At 45.7% G+C, this 13,455-nt stretch overlaps 1 protein-coding gene across 2 annotated transcripts; it reads right to left on the bottom strand.

Annotated features, from left to right (window-relative positions):
* Positions 1-1,518: 1,518 nt before the first annotated feature.
* Positions 1,519-10,642, bottom strand: LOC148686990 (uncharacterized). Of its 2 annotated transcripts, none has more exons than XM_088662617.1 (5): positions 10,442-10,642; positions 10,112-10,281; positions 6,456-6,553; positions 5,137-5,234; positions 1,519-2,138 (listed from the first exon to the last, which is right to left on the bottom strand). In XM_088662617.1, the coding sequence occupies exons 2-5, from the start codon at positions 10,273-10,275 to the stop codon at positions 1,908-1,910; spliced, it is 591 nt and encodes a 196-aa protein (XP_088518743.1). In that variant the 5' UTR covers positions 10,276-10,281; positions 10,442-10,642; the 3' UTR covers positions 1,519-1,907. The 2 variants fall into 2 exon arrangements, with proteins under 2 accessions (XP_088518743.1, XP_088518742.1); XM_088662616.1 differs by having other exon boundaries at positions 10,112-10,278; positions 10,442-10,517.
* Between the last annotated feature and the right edge of the window lie 2,813 nt (positions 10,643-13,455).

Consider the following 13,455-nt stretch of genomic DNA (forward strand, 5'->3'; position numbering starts at 1 on the left):
CTCAGTTTGGCTTGGGGATCTATAGTAAACTCCCACAATGAGATCACTGTTGTTTTTCTCTCCCTTAATTTTGACCCAGATACTCTCAATTTGGCTTTGAAGTTTTAAATCCTGGATCTCTTCACAGGTATACATATCCCTAACATATAAAGCTACTCCTCCTCCTTTCCTGTTTGGTCTATTTCTCTTAAATAGATTGTATCCCTCTATTACTACATTCCAGTCATGAGACTCATCCCACCAGGTTTCAGTGATGCCTATTATGTCATATTTAGTTTGCTGTACCAAGAGCTCAAGTTCATCTTGTTTATTTCCCATGCTCTGTGCATTAGTATACAGACATTGAAGACCGTTGATCATTCCCCCATGTCTCTTATTTAAGGATATTTTCGTCCCACCACTAGGTCTGCATGCTGCTTGCTCCATTTGGTCCTTGACATTTGGATGATCATCTTCAGCATTTGATAGACTCCTACCTTCAGGACCACTGTCTCCCTCCCCCACATAAGTCAGTTTAAAGCCCTCCTGGTGAGGTTTTTGAGTTTTGTGGCAAAAACATTCCTCCCAACTTTTGTGAGGTGCAGTCCATCACTTGCCAGAAGTCCATCTTCAAGAAACTGCAGACCGTGATCTAGGAATCCAAACCGTTCCTGTTTGCACCATTTGCGAAGCCAGTTGTTCACTTCCCCTATTTTTCCCTCTCTCCCTGGGCCATGTCGTTCAACTGGGAGGACAGAAGAGATGACAATTTGTGCATCTAATTGCTTCAACTTCCTGCCCAGAGCCTCATAATCATTTTTGATCTTCTGTAAGCTATGGCTTGCAGTGTCATTGGTTCCCACGTGCACCAAAAGGAAGGGGTATTTGTCGGTGGGTTTTATGATTCCTTGCAGCCGTTCTGTTACATCTTTGATCTTGGCCCCAGGTAGACAGCACACCTCTCGAGACATCTTGTCAGGCCCACAGATCACTGCTTCTGTACCCCTCAGTAGGGAATCCCCTATCACCACTACACGCCTCTTCATAGGCTTGGTTGGGATTCTTCCATGTGCTGTCCCTTCCAAGGTTACCTGCATATTCCCGGAGGACTGACTTTGCTGCTCGTCTTCATATTCCTCATCAACTGTGATGAGGGAGAGATCCTCAGGTGGAGTCTGTTCCTCGTCTTCCATGAGCACTTCAAAACGGTTGTGTAATTCTAAGCCTCCCTGGGCCTTCTACTTCTATGAGTCACGTTCCTCCATACATCTGGCTGCTGTGTTGGGGAACTGACCTCCTCCTCAGGGAGATCCCCTGAGGAGGATGATCCCCTGAGGAGGATAAAATGATTTATAAGCTTTCCTACTAGGTATTATAGGATACCAGAATTACAAACGGACTTATTTAAGTATGCAACTACAGCTGCACGGATATTGCTAGCACAACATTGGAAAGAAGAAGGTGTCCCAGCCAAATAAGATTGGCAAGCCAAATTAATGGAATATGCTGAAATGGCAAAACTGAAGAGACGACAACCAATTTAAGGAAGATTGGAAGGACTTTATTGCATATATACGGAAGCAATGTACATAGGTTAATACATGTGCAGGATTCTAGAACTACTTGTAATGATATTATGAATGGACAATAAGTAATTTAAATGGTTTTTTCAAATTACAGTGGGCATGTGGTATGATGAAAAACAATGGAACCAGGGAAGGGACTAGGGGGAAGTGATTTTTTTTAAGTTCAGTTATACATTTGTATTGTTGTTGTTTTATTTTTGTTATTTTTTGGGAAACTAATAAAATATTTTATATACATAAACATTTGGAGAAATCAGAATGATCTCCAAGAGGGGGGCAGGGCTCTGTAGGCCACACTCTCTGGGGCTGATAGTAGTAGCCCCTCTCCAGTTCCAGAATTAGTTATGCCGAGTGCACCTGCACCCGTTCGTGGTTCAAAGAGCAATGGAAGTAGCGGCTTGGTCCTTCTCTTCCGTAAGGGTCACCAAGATTGACAAGGTGCTTTGTGGCCAGAAGGTGGCTGGCTGTTCGCTGGTGCTGCTTCCCAATATGGTGCATAGCATGCAGCTGTTGCCTCCGCTGAGATACTTGCTGTAGACGCTGTGTCGTAGAAGGACATCCCAGCCAGGGTACCTTGAAGGAGGCAGCAGAGCTTCAGGTGGTATCCACAGACTGGGATAAGGCCTCCAAAAAGGGACAAGGGCGCTGACAGAGTCAGTCCAGGTATTTATTTATTCATCAACTAGTGGGACCCGGCCACGCATTGCTGTGGCCCAGTCAGGGCCCCTGTACCCCGGTGGAGGACGGTAGGATACCCCTCCCTCTGCTGTCCCCGGGGAGTGTTGGCCCCTCTCCCCTGTATCTCCATTCCTTGGCCCCCACCCTTGGAGAAGGAACTGTCTTGAGTCATGTATTATAGTCATTGGCCAGTAGATGACACTGTGTTGAGTTCCTTAAAATTGGCTTTTACCTGCCTCAGGTGTGACATCTGTCTAAGCAAACTGTATAAGATCCTTTGCGTATTCGCATGTGATATTGTGTCAAAATGTCAACACAATCGGTCAAGCGGTTTCGGTGAAAAGTGGAGACACGCAAACATGGTCAGTTTACATACACACACACACACACACACACACACACACACACACACACACACTTACTGACAACTCTATCAAACCCAGACCCTGGCATACTGACAGATGTCTTAAGACTTATGGCATAAGCTCTAAAAAAAGTTAAAGGTAAAGGACCCCTGGACAGCTAAGTTCAATCAAAGGTGACTATGGGGTTGCGGCGCTCATCTCGCTTTCAGGCCGAGGGAGCCGGTGTTTCACGCAGATAGCTTTCCGGGCATGTGGCCAGTATGACTAAACCACTTCTGGTGCAACGGAACACCATGACGGAAACCAGAGCACACAGAAACGCTGTTTACCTTCCTGCTGCAGTGGTACCTATTTATCTACTCGCACTGGTATGCTTTCGAACTGCTAGGATGGCAGGAGCTGGGACAGAGCAACGGGAGCTCACCCCATCATGGGGGGTTTCAACCGCCAACCTTCTGATCAGCAAGTCCAAGAGGCTCAGTGGTTTAGACCACAGCGCCACCCGCATCCCATTGGCATAAGCTCTTATGGGCTAAAGCTCACTGCATCAGATGCAGGACCACTGGGTGACTCACGAGGCTTTCTTTGGCTCCTGTTAGCATCTGAGGTGAGGAAAGAGTACCTGGTCCCCTCACTGCCTGCTTCAAAGTGAGCCGTGAAGGTTATATCTAATCAAAATTTTGTAGGCTTGGGGATCTCTTTCACCCACTTCAGGGAAAAAAATATATCTATGCAATCAACTGGCTGATTTAGGGATCCTAGCTTGGAGGCTGTCAGGAGGCCACCCATGACTCACATTTCCGGGTTCTGCACTTTCAAATACTTAAGTGATGTCCGCTAAATGAGAAATGCTTTGACAGGCCAAAAACAAGATGGAGAGATGTGGGTATTCGTTCCACAGTGTTTAAAGCCTGTTCAGTTGCTCAGAATGGCAAAGTCAGCACAGGAAACCGGTTAAGAGGGAGAGGCCATTCAGTCACGGTGGGGTGCAAACCAGGACTACGGCTGAGAGAAGTTAGGACAGGCTAGGCCTCAGAACAAAACATAAACTTTATATTTTTGTTATTGCTTTGTTATCGTTCCTTAAATTACTGTAAGCTGCTCTGAGCATCAGAACAGCAACTGGGGGATGGCATAAAAGGTTAAATCGCAGTTTAAAAAGCACCTGTGATGCTAGGTTCAATTCCTGGTGTCTCCACCTCCGGGCAGAACTTGGAAATTCCCCTCTCTGAAACCCACAGGATTTCTCCCCACAGACATTTGGTTGGCCACTGTGAGAACAGGATGCTGGACTGGATGGGCCATTGGCCTGATCCAGCAGTATTCTTCTACTGTTTTTGAAGCCTGAAGAGCTAGTCAGAATCATAGCTGCCAAGTCTCCCACTGAAAAATGTCTCCCGCTCCGCCCATGCCTGGGCAGTGAAAATCGGGCGGCGCCGGCATCAGCACCGGCACCAGCAGTTTGGGGATGTGCCTTCGCTTGATGATGTATGTTGTTCTCATTTGAATGAAAAAAAAATTTGAACCTAGTTTTGTATAAGTTTCTGAATATTCCATTATAGCCAGTTACGTATGTGTATAGCTCTACGCATGTCCAGACATGCGTAGAAGCAACTTCCGGTGCCGCACTGCTGCTGATCCCACATTTTTCAGCAGGAGACTTGGCAGCTATGATTCTGACTGGCTCTTCAGGCTTCAAAAACAGTAGAAGAACACTGCTGGATCAGGCCAATGGCCAATGGCCAATGGGTTTGATAGAGTTGTCAGTAAGTCTATATATATATATATATAAATGTAAATGACCATGTTTGCGTCTCTCCACTTTTCACCGAAACCGCTTGACCGGTTGTGTTGAAATTTTGACACAATATCACATGCGAATACGCGAAGGATCTTATACAGTTTGCTTAGACAGATGTCACACCTGAGGCAGGTAAAAGCCAATTTTAAGGAACTCAACACAGCGTCATCTACTGGCCAATGACTATAACACATGACTCAGACAGTCCCTTCTCCAAGGGTGGGGGCCAAGGAATGGAGATACAGGGGGGAGGGGCCAACACTCCCCGGGGACAACGTCCGGTGCCGCTCTGCCCGATTTTCAGTGCCCAGGCATGGGCGGAGCGGCACCGGAAGTCGCTTCTACGCATGTCCGGACATGCGTAGAAGCGACTTCCGATGCCGTGCTACCCATGTCTGGGCACCGGAAATTTGGCGGCCCCGGCACCCAAAATGGAGCAGGTAGGAAATCCGGGGGATTTACGAGATTTTTTCCAATCTGGTCTGCCAGCGGGAAACGGTTTAAAATACGGGGGATTCCCGCGAAAAACGGGAGACTTGGCAGCTATGGTCAGAATAAACAGTACTGAGCGAGATGAACCAGTGGTCCAGCTCCTAACAGGTTAATAGATAGGTATCGAAGAAGTCTTTAAGATAGATATGAGAGGGGTAGCATTGTGACAGTAAAAGAATAGTTCCCAGACACATCTGGGTTTTCTGTAGGGTCTGGTCCCAAGCATCCCTCTCACCTGCTGAGAAAGTGAGTGGCCCTTATTAGCTGCTGCAGCCTCACGCTGGCGTTTGGGTTCCTCGTGCAGGGCCATCCAGACCTCCTCAGCGCCCATATCTGTGGAGCAGGGTTGTTGTTTTTTAAAGTGTGAATGTCGCTTAGAGACTCTTTTTATGTGGCAACAAGCGACTCATAAATCAAAAGCAATCAAATCACAAAACACTTTCCCCCAAAGAGATACTTGGATTTATAGGAGACTTTTCATGAGACAAGTGAATCTCCACACAGCCCACCACAATCACTTCACCTCACGAGTCACGACAAGAAGGAAAAAATTCATCTGATGATTTGGCGGCACTAGCCAAAACTGGTCGTGACTGAGTTTGGACATACATACACAGTTGTTGGTTTAGCAGACTGACGTGAAGGGAATTTCAGGGGACCACCCATTTCACTGCCGGCCACGTTGCCTACTGGCTCCCTGCCTGGCAAGCAACCAGTTTGGAGCCCTCCAAATGATTTGCTCATATATGAGCACAGAAAATAGATCTAGCTGAAAGGCAACACGTGGAGGTCAGCATAGATTTTTGTTTCAGGTAGGTAGCCGTGTTGGTCTGACGCTGTCGAAATAAAATGTTTAAAAAATTAAAAATTGTCCAGTAGCACCTTATAGACCAACTAAGATTGTTCTGGTGTAAGCTTTTGTGTGCATGCACACTTCTTCAGATACACTGAAGCAGAAGTCACCAGACCCTTATATACAGTGGGAGGGTGGGGTGGAGTATTTCTCAGAAGGGTAGGAGGAGATGGGTGATTGGCTCAATGGGTATGGTAGACCTGTTGACGACTGTTAATGAATGCAATTAGTCCTACAGGAAAAAGCAAGGGGTAGTATGCAGATGACCAAAAATAGCTTATTACCTGAATTACAACTTATTACCAAACTGAAAACTATGGAGAGACCTGGTCTGAATAGAGATATTGGATTCTTGTCTCATTACACATGCTAAAGATATTTTTGGTCATGTAAGGGTCTGGTGACTTCTGCTTCAGTGTATCTGAAGAAGTGTGCATGCACACGAAAGCTTATACCAGAACAAACTTAGTTGGTCTTTAAGGTGCTACTGGACAATTTATTATTTTTTTAATATAGATTTCTGTGCATGTTTCCCATCCTTCTTATTGTTGTATAATATTGTTTCATAATCTTAGATGGGAGAGTGGCTGCGGGGCAGGGGGGCAGGAGGTCTGTGAGTATAACAGTTTGCCACTACACTACCGGACTGGGATGAAGAGGCAAAGTAGCCAAAAAGCTCCTATGAAGCAGTGTACACTCACCTAAACCAGTCAACAGCAGGCGCTTCACCCGAGGGCTTACTGGCTGCTCCTTGGTAGGTGGACGCAGGAAGTAGGAGGCTCTTTCTGAGCCCAACAGCCTAAGGAGAAAGATAACAAGAGGCCATGTTGTCCCTCCCTACTGGAAACACCTACCACCCAGGTTGAGTTTATTAAACTAGCTCCCTCCCAACAGCAACCCGTCCAAGTGGTGAAGGCTAGTGAACCTGGGCAAATGGGGCACTGCCCTACCAAACTTACTCTGCTCTCAGCCAGCTCTCACCTGCCTGCCTTCTGGTGGGTAGCACTGCCTGCCAGCTTCCTCTGTGCTACCCCTCGTAGATTTCACCAGCGAGGAGGATGGGGCCAAAATTATTTGGCTCCGCCTGTTATTGGCTCTAGCTCCACCTACTGCTGTCTCCCTGTCTTCTGCTCTACCAGCCATCACTGCGTGAAAACCATGATCAGACTCTCATGTCTTAGATCAGGATTCATCATGTCTAGTCTGGGGCCTAGGGACGTGGGTGGCGCTGTGGTCTAAACCACTGAGCCTAAGGCTTGCCGATCGGAAGGTTGGCGGTTCAAATTCCCGTGACGGGGTGAGCTCCCATTGCTCTGTCCAAGCTCCTGCCAACCTAGCAGTTCGAAAGCACGTCAAAGTGCAAGTAGATAAATAGGTACTGCTTAAGACGGGAAGGTAAACGGCGACAAACGTCGGCTCCCTCCTCGGCCAGGAAAGCGAGATGAGCACCGCAACCCCAGAGTCGTTTGTGACTGGACTTAACTGTCCTTTACCTTTTACCTTTTTAGTCTGGGGCCTAGGCACTCACCTATGCTTGCCACATTGGCTTAGCTTAATATAACCCCTGGGAGAAATCGCTGTAGCAAGGCTGGTCCGTCATACTCTTAAAGGTTACCTCTAGATGCTGGTTTGAGCCACGTTACCAGAGAGATGGCAGTTTCAACGCTGTTCATCCAGGGATGTGTAAGAAAATATATCCCGGATCAGACCACCTAGTCCAACTTCCTGTTTCCCACAATGGCAAACTAGATGCCGATGTTTCAAAGCCCAATAGCAGTAACACCCTCCTGGTTGTGATCCCCCAGCATTTGATATTTAAAGTTGTTGCCGTTTGAAATTTTGTATAAGTTGCATTGCTGTGCTAAAGCTAGTAATGCATTTTTGAAAAATAGATAAATTGTTTTCAAAAGGAGTGAAGGGAAGAGCACAATGCAGGAGAAATATCAAAATGTAGCTCTTACAAGGGCAAACTCTACCCTTGAAATGTTTTATTGTTTGCATTTGTTATATATTATTCAAACATGCTTCCCTCTTAGTTGCAAAATTTCATAATCCGCTTTAGTGGGTTGAAACAGGTCCATTTCCTTGCAGATGCAATATATTATTCATTCCAGTTTTTGATTAATGAGCTTCTCCCTCGCTCCCCAACCCGCAAGCACCTCATTTTATAATTGATTGTACACTTCCGTTTAGTGAAGTATTGCTGATCGGTAAAATGCAGGAGCTTCCTTCCAGCCTCTACCCAACCCACAACTGTGCACTTAAGCCCGTTGATATCAGTAGGACAACTCATGAGAAAGTACATAAGGCGGGCTGGGTTGATGCGGGGTTTTTTGTGTGTTTTATTTTAGAGGTTGCATTTCATCTTAAGAACAGGTCTTTGAGGTGGCCAAAAAACAATTCCAAATAACATACTCCATTTATGGAGAACAGGAATAATAAAAACCTATTTATTTTCTTAGTAGATCTATATATCTCCAAAGGATTCTTCTGTCATAGAACTTTCTGTTGAAAGCTGCCCAGAGTGCGTGGGGAAACGCAGCCAGATGGGCAGAGTAATAATAATAATAATAATAATAATAATAATAATAATAATAATAATATATTATTATTATTATTATTATTATTATTATTATTACTACTACTACTACTACTCATGACGAGTTGGGAGTCCAGCAACACCCTCAAGTGCCACAGGTTCCCCATCCCTGCTTATAAGCAACAACATGTTCTCCAAAGTGCAACCTAGGAAGCCTAGCATGCCTCAAAGTTGTCCTCTCTAACCATAATCCCAGTTGCACTGCAACTTGAAAGGCCCTTCTGTCTGTCCCACCAATGTATGAAGCATGTTTAGATGGAACTCAAGAGAGGACCACTCTCCCTCCGAGGTTCTGGAATGCTCCCAGGTTCTGGAATGCCTTTCCAAGGGAGGCCTAGCTAATTCTGTCTCTAGTGCCCTCCCACAGGCAGGTAAAGACATGTTTATTAGTCAGGCCTTTGACCATGATAAACCAGAAAGTGCTCTGATCTCCCCCACCCCTTTTTGTATATAATTTTTATTAATTTTTCTGTTTTACAATTTAAAATACTCATTTTAAAATTCTTAAGATATCAACGACTTCCCTTTTTCTCTTTCCATGGTTCATTTTGCATAGCATAAATCCCTGCATATTTTACAAAAACTGCACCATTCATTATTCCATTACTGCATCCATCAAGACTTATTTACACTGTTGAATTTATCTTAATGCTGCCAGCGTTTTCAGCTGTACACAATTATTTCCCATATTTTCAATAAACGTTTTCCAATCTTCCTGAAACGTATGTTCTTCTTGTTCTCTTATTTTATATGTTAAGTCCGCAAGCTGCACATATTCTGTCAACTTAAGTTGCCATTCTTCTTTGGTTGGGACCTCGCTCGTTTTCCCTTTTTCGGCTAATGAAACACAGGCCACAGTAGTGGCATACATAAATAACCTTTTATGATACCTAAGAATTTCAGTCTGAATTATCCCCAACAGAAAGGACTCTGGTTTGGGGGGGATGAGGGTGGCACTGTAGTGTAAACCACTGAGCCTTGGGCTTGCCGATCAGAAGGTCAGTGGTTTGAATCCCTGCGACGGGGCGAGCTCCCATTGCTTGGTCCCAACTCCTGCCAACCTAGCAGTTCGAAAGCACGTCAAAAGTGCAAGTAGATAAATAGCTACCGCTCCGGCAGGAAGGTAAACGGCGTTTCCGTGCACTGCTCTCGTTTCGCCAGAAGTGGCTTAGTCCTGCTGGCCACATGACCCGGAAGCTGTCTGCAGACAAGCCCCGGCTCCCTTGGCAGTAAAGCAAGATGAGTACCGCAACCCCAGAGTCGTTTGCGACTGGACCTAACTGTTGGGTGTCCTTTACCTTTACCTTTTTACTTTTAAACCTTTTTTTCAATTCATTATGCATCATTTCCCAATGCTCTTTTACAAGTCCACCACATATGAAAGAACGTTCCCTCCATCAGATCAGCGCATACCTGCCAAGTTGCTGTCAGAGAAATAAGGGACCGGGCCGGAAATAGCAGACTGGAAGTAGCGCTGCTGCCATTTTGGAACTGGGCAGAGCATGCTCAGAAGTGACTTTTGATGCTGCTTTGCCCAGTTCCAAAATGGCCACCGCGCCAGAATAAACCGGGAAAAAACAAACAAAAATCCTTTTTTTCAGCTAGGAACAGCTGGAAAAACGGGGATTTCCCGGGGAAAACGGGAGACTTGGCAGCTATGGATCAGCGCTCTGCTCTGATTCCTGCCCCTCACAGGGCCGCTCTGTGGGGCTTAGGGCTCTCCCAAACCCTTGACCCAAGTGACAGGTCACGGCTCACCTGTGGAGATACTGTTGATAGTCTGGCAGGGGACTGTTTAGAGCTTCCTTCTTCTGAATCCTTTGCAGGTTCCATCTTCCAGATCCATTGGAGTCAGCCCACCTGTGAGAATCTTTGGCATGTCCTGAATGACGGGGCCAGACATGGCCTGGATATGCCATCATAACCTGCTAGAACATCATAGGGATAAAAGCAAGGATTGGACCTGAATTTATTCCTTCCTTCTTGAACTTCCCAGGGCTGGCCTCTTCCCTTCCACTCGCTGCCCCCCTTCCCACTTTCTTCATACCAAGAGCAGCCCCTCATTTGCCTATTGGCCTTATGACTAACCTGCTGGATTCTGAGTTTAGGACCTGGTGTGCAGTCATTCTGCACTGTGGCAACCAAGCTCTTTAGGCTTCCTTGTTTGGGCTGTCACCATGGTAGAAACCAGAATGAAATCACTTCAACACAGGGAGTGAGGAAAACATAGCCTGCAATTCTATGTGTGAAATTTGGCTGCATGGCTTCTTCAATACTTTGCATGTTTACCTAAAAGAAAGTCACAATGAACGTGTATAAAAATTTGGATGTGTTACAATGTGCCATTATTTGGGATTAAGTTATGTTGAATTTTTGGATTTACATGATTGGGAAACCAAGCATTGGCCTGTCTATGGGGTTGACAATTAAGAATCCCATGGCTTCTCAAACACAGGCTGCAGACATACCATACATTTAAGGCATCTTTAAATCACATTTCCCTACTCAAAGCATCATGGGAAGCATAGTAATTGTTATGTTGTGAGTGTGATTTCAGCTCTTCGTGAAGTCAGCTCAGAATAGTGATTCAGCATACTAGCAAGGAACTGCTAGGAGTCAAGTATAACAAGAACAGTCTTCTTTATTGCAGTACGAATCTTGACTGAACTGGAGGGAAAGGGTGAGCTCCTTTTATACTCTCAGGAGCAGGGGTTGGAGAAAGGATACATTTAGATTTTGGCGGGAACCTATCAGAGTGAGGATCCAAATTGTGCTAACAAGTTAACCAATAGCAACTGTCACCACACCCATTTGAATCGCCCAGGAGCGGGAAAGGCAGTTACAGGACTAGCAGAAAAACTCATGTACACAAATTAAACCAATACATAACAGTAATCAAGGCTTTGCTCCATTCCAGTCTACCTAAGAAGCTCAGCATATGAAGGATTGGTTGCTCCATCTTAGCCGTATGGCTTTCACAAGCCATTATTGTGTTCCTAATTTTCACTATTGTAACTAAGCCAAGTTTGACTGCCTTTGCAAATTTTTCTGAATGCTGTACAGTATGGAAAAGTACATGAATCTGACATGTGGAGAGTTCGTAAGTAAACCATTTTTAACTTAGCAAAGGTGTAATGTTTTTTTCTGTCGTAAAGGAAGAGGAAAGTTTTGAACTCATGATGGCACATTTAAAGGTCTAACTCTAACAGCCTATATTTCCATTTGGTGATTTTCCATTTGGTGATCAGGGAATTCTCCTTACCTATTTTATCCTTGAGCCAACAGGCACTCCTAGCCACAGAAGACACCTGTGTTTCCAGTGGAAGAGCAGGATCCAAGAACACGCACCAAGCTAAGCTCAGGATATATCACCTTGAAACTAGCTGATACCAGCATGCATATTTGTTGTTGTTTAGTCGTTTAGTCGTGTCCGACTCTTCGTGACCCCATGGACCAGAGCATGCCAGGCACTCCTGTCTTCCACTGCCTCCCGCAGTTTGGTCAGACTCATGTTGGTGGCTTCGAGAACACTATCCTACCATCTCATTCTCTATCGTCCCCTTCTCCTTGTTCCCTCAATCTTTCCCAGCATCAGAGTCTTTTCCAGAGAGTCTTCTCTTCTCATGAGGTGGCCAAAGTATTGGAGCCTCAGCTTCAGGATCTGTCCTTCCAGTGAGCACTGAGGGCTGATTTCCTTCAGAATGGATAGGTTTGATCTTCTTGCAGTCCATGGGACTCTCAAGAGTCTCCTCCAGCACCATAATTCAAAAGCATCCATTCGTCAGCAATCAGCCTTCTTTATGGTCCAGCTCTCACTTCCATACATCACTACTGGGAAAAACCATAGCATGCATATTTAGGTAGAGTTAATCTGTAAGGGTATATAAATAAAATGCACATAAGGCTCACCCAGCATGTGCAGAAGCAAACAAGAGCATGTTTACTGCACACAAGACAAGTTCTGCTGCATCAGATGAAAAGCCTGTCCAGTCATAGCGGCCAACTAGATGGTTATGGGAAGATTTTGCACACATTTAACATAGCATCCAAAAAAGGCCTTCCCAAAAGGGCTTCTGTATTGCACAAGCCTACATATTCCTCCTCTCAGAGTTTTTTTTCCTACCCACACACTTTAACAGTTTATCTGCTGTTCATAACAGCTTCTGCAGCTGTCACCCTAGTATTTGCTCTCTGTACATTTCAGATTCTGAGAAGAAAAAGAAAACCACCCCTTCCTGCTACAAAGGAGTTTTCAGATTAAAGGAGGGGATGTGAATTCTCATTTCTTCAGCCTCGGCTTTTGCATTTCACGAGGCCTGAAGTGTTTCGGAGCAGGGAGAGCGAAGTGTTTTGCTTGGCCAAAGTCCTGGCAGGTGGTTAGTGGGGGCCCGACTGTTAATAATTCCCAGCTAGAATAGGGGGTTTGGGAGACTTTTGTTTGAGTGTGGGGAGGGGAACCCTCCCCCCCATAGTGGGAAGGAACTCCATGCGAGGAGAGCTTTACAATAAGGCACATTCAATGGCAAGGAGAGAGGAGGTGGAGAGAGAGAGAGAGAAAGAAGAGAGATCAAGGGTGAATGGGGCTGTCTGATTAAATGAGGTCTGAAAGGAGAGAGCTGGCCATTCACAACAGGAACGAAGCCTTCACCGGTAACAACTCAGACTTAATCCAGGAAAGATGGGGAGGGGGACGACAACTGTGGAAGATTTCCAGCCCAATTCTGTGTGGGCTGTTGCTTATCGTAGACAGCACGATGCCAAAATCACATCCACCTCTCCCACAGAGGTGAGCTGGACCACCCTAATCTTGAAGCTACTTCTCAGGCAGAAGGTTCCAGAAGGACAGTTACTTTCCTGACTCTAAAACCCCCTCCACTTTCTTCTTCCAACTAGGCCAGGCATGGCCAAACTTGGCCCTCCAGCTGTGTTGGGACTACAACGCCCATCATCCCTAGCTAACAGGACCAGTGGTCAGGGATGATGGGAATTGTAGTCCCCAAACAGCTGGAGGGCCAAGTTTGGCCATGCTTGAACTAGGCCAAGACACTGCGTTGCCTGAGGCAAAGGAGAAGGTGCTGCCCGCTCTACTAAAACTGACTGAA

The sequence above is a fragment of the Zootoca vivipara genome, chromosome 2 (assembly GCF_965207765.1).
Source record: "Zootoca vivipara chromosome 2, rZooViv2.hap1.1, whole genome shotgun sequence".
NCBI classification, from domain to species: Eukaryota; Metazoa; Chordata; class Lepidosauria; order Squamata; family Lacertidae; genus Zootoca; species Zootoca vivipara.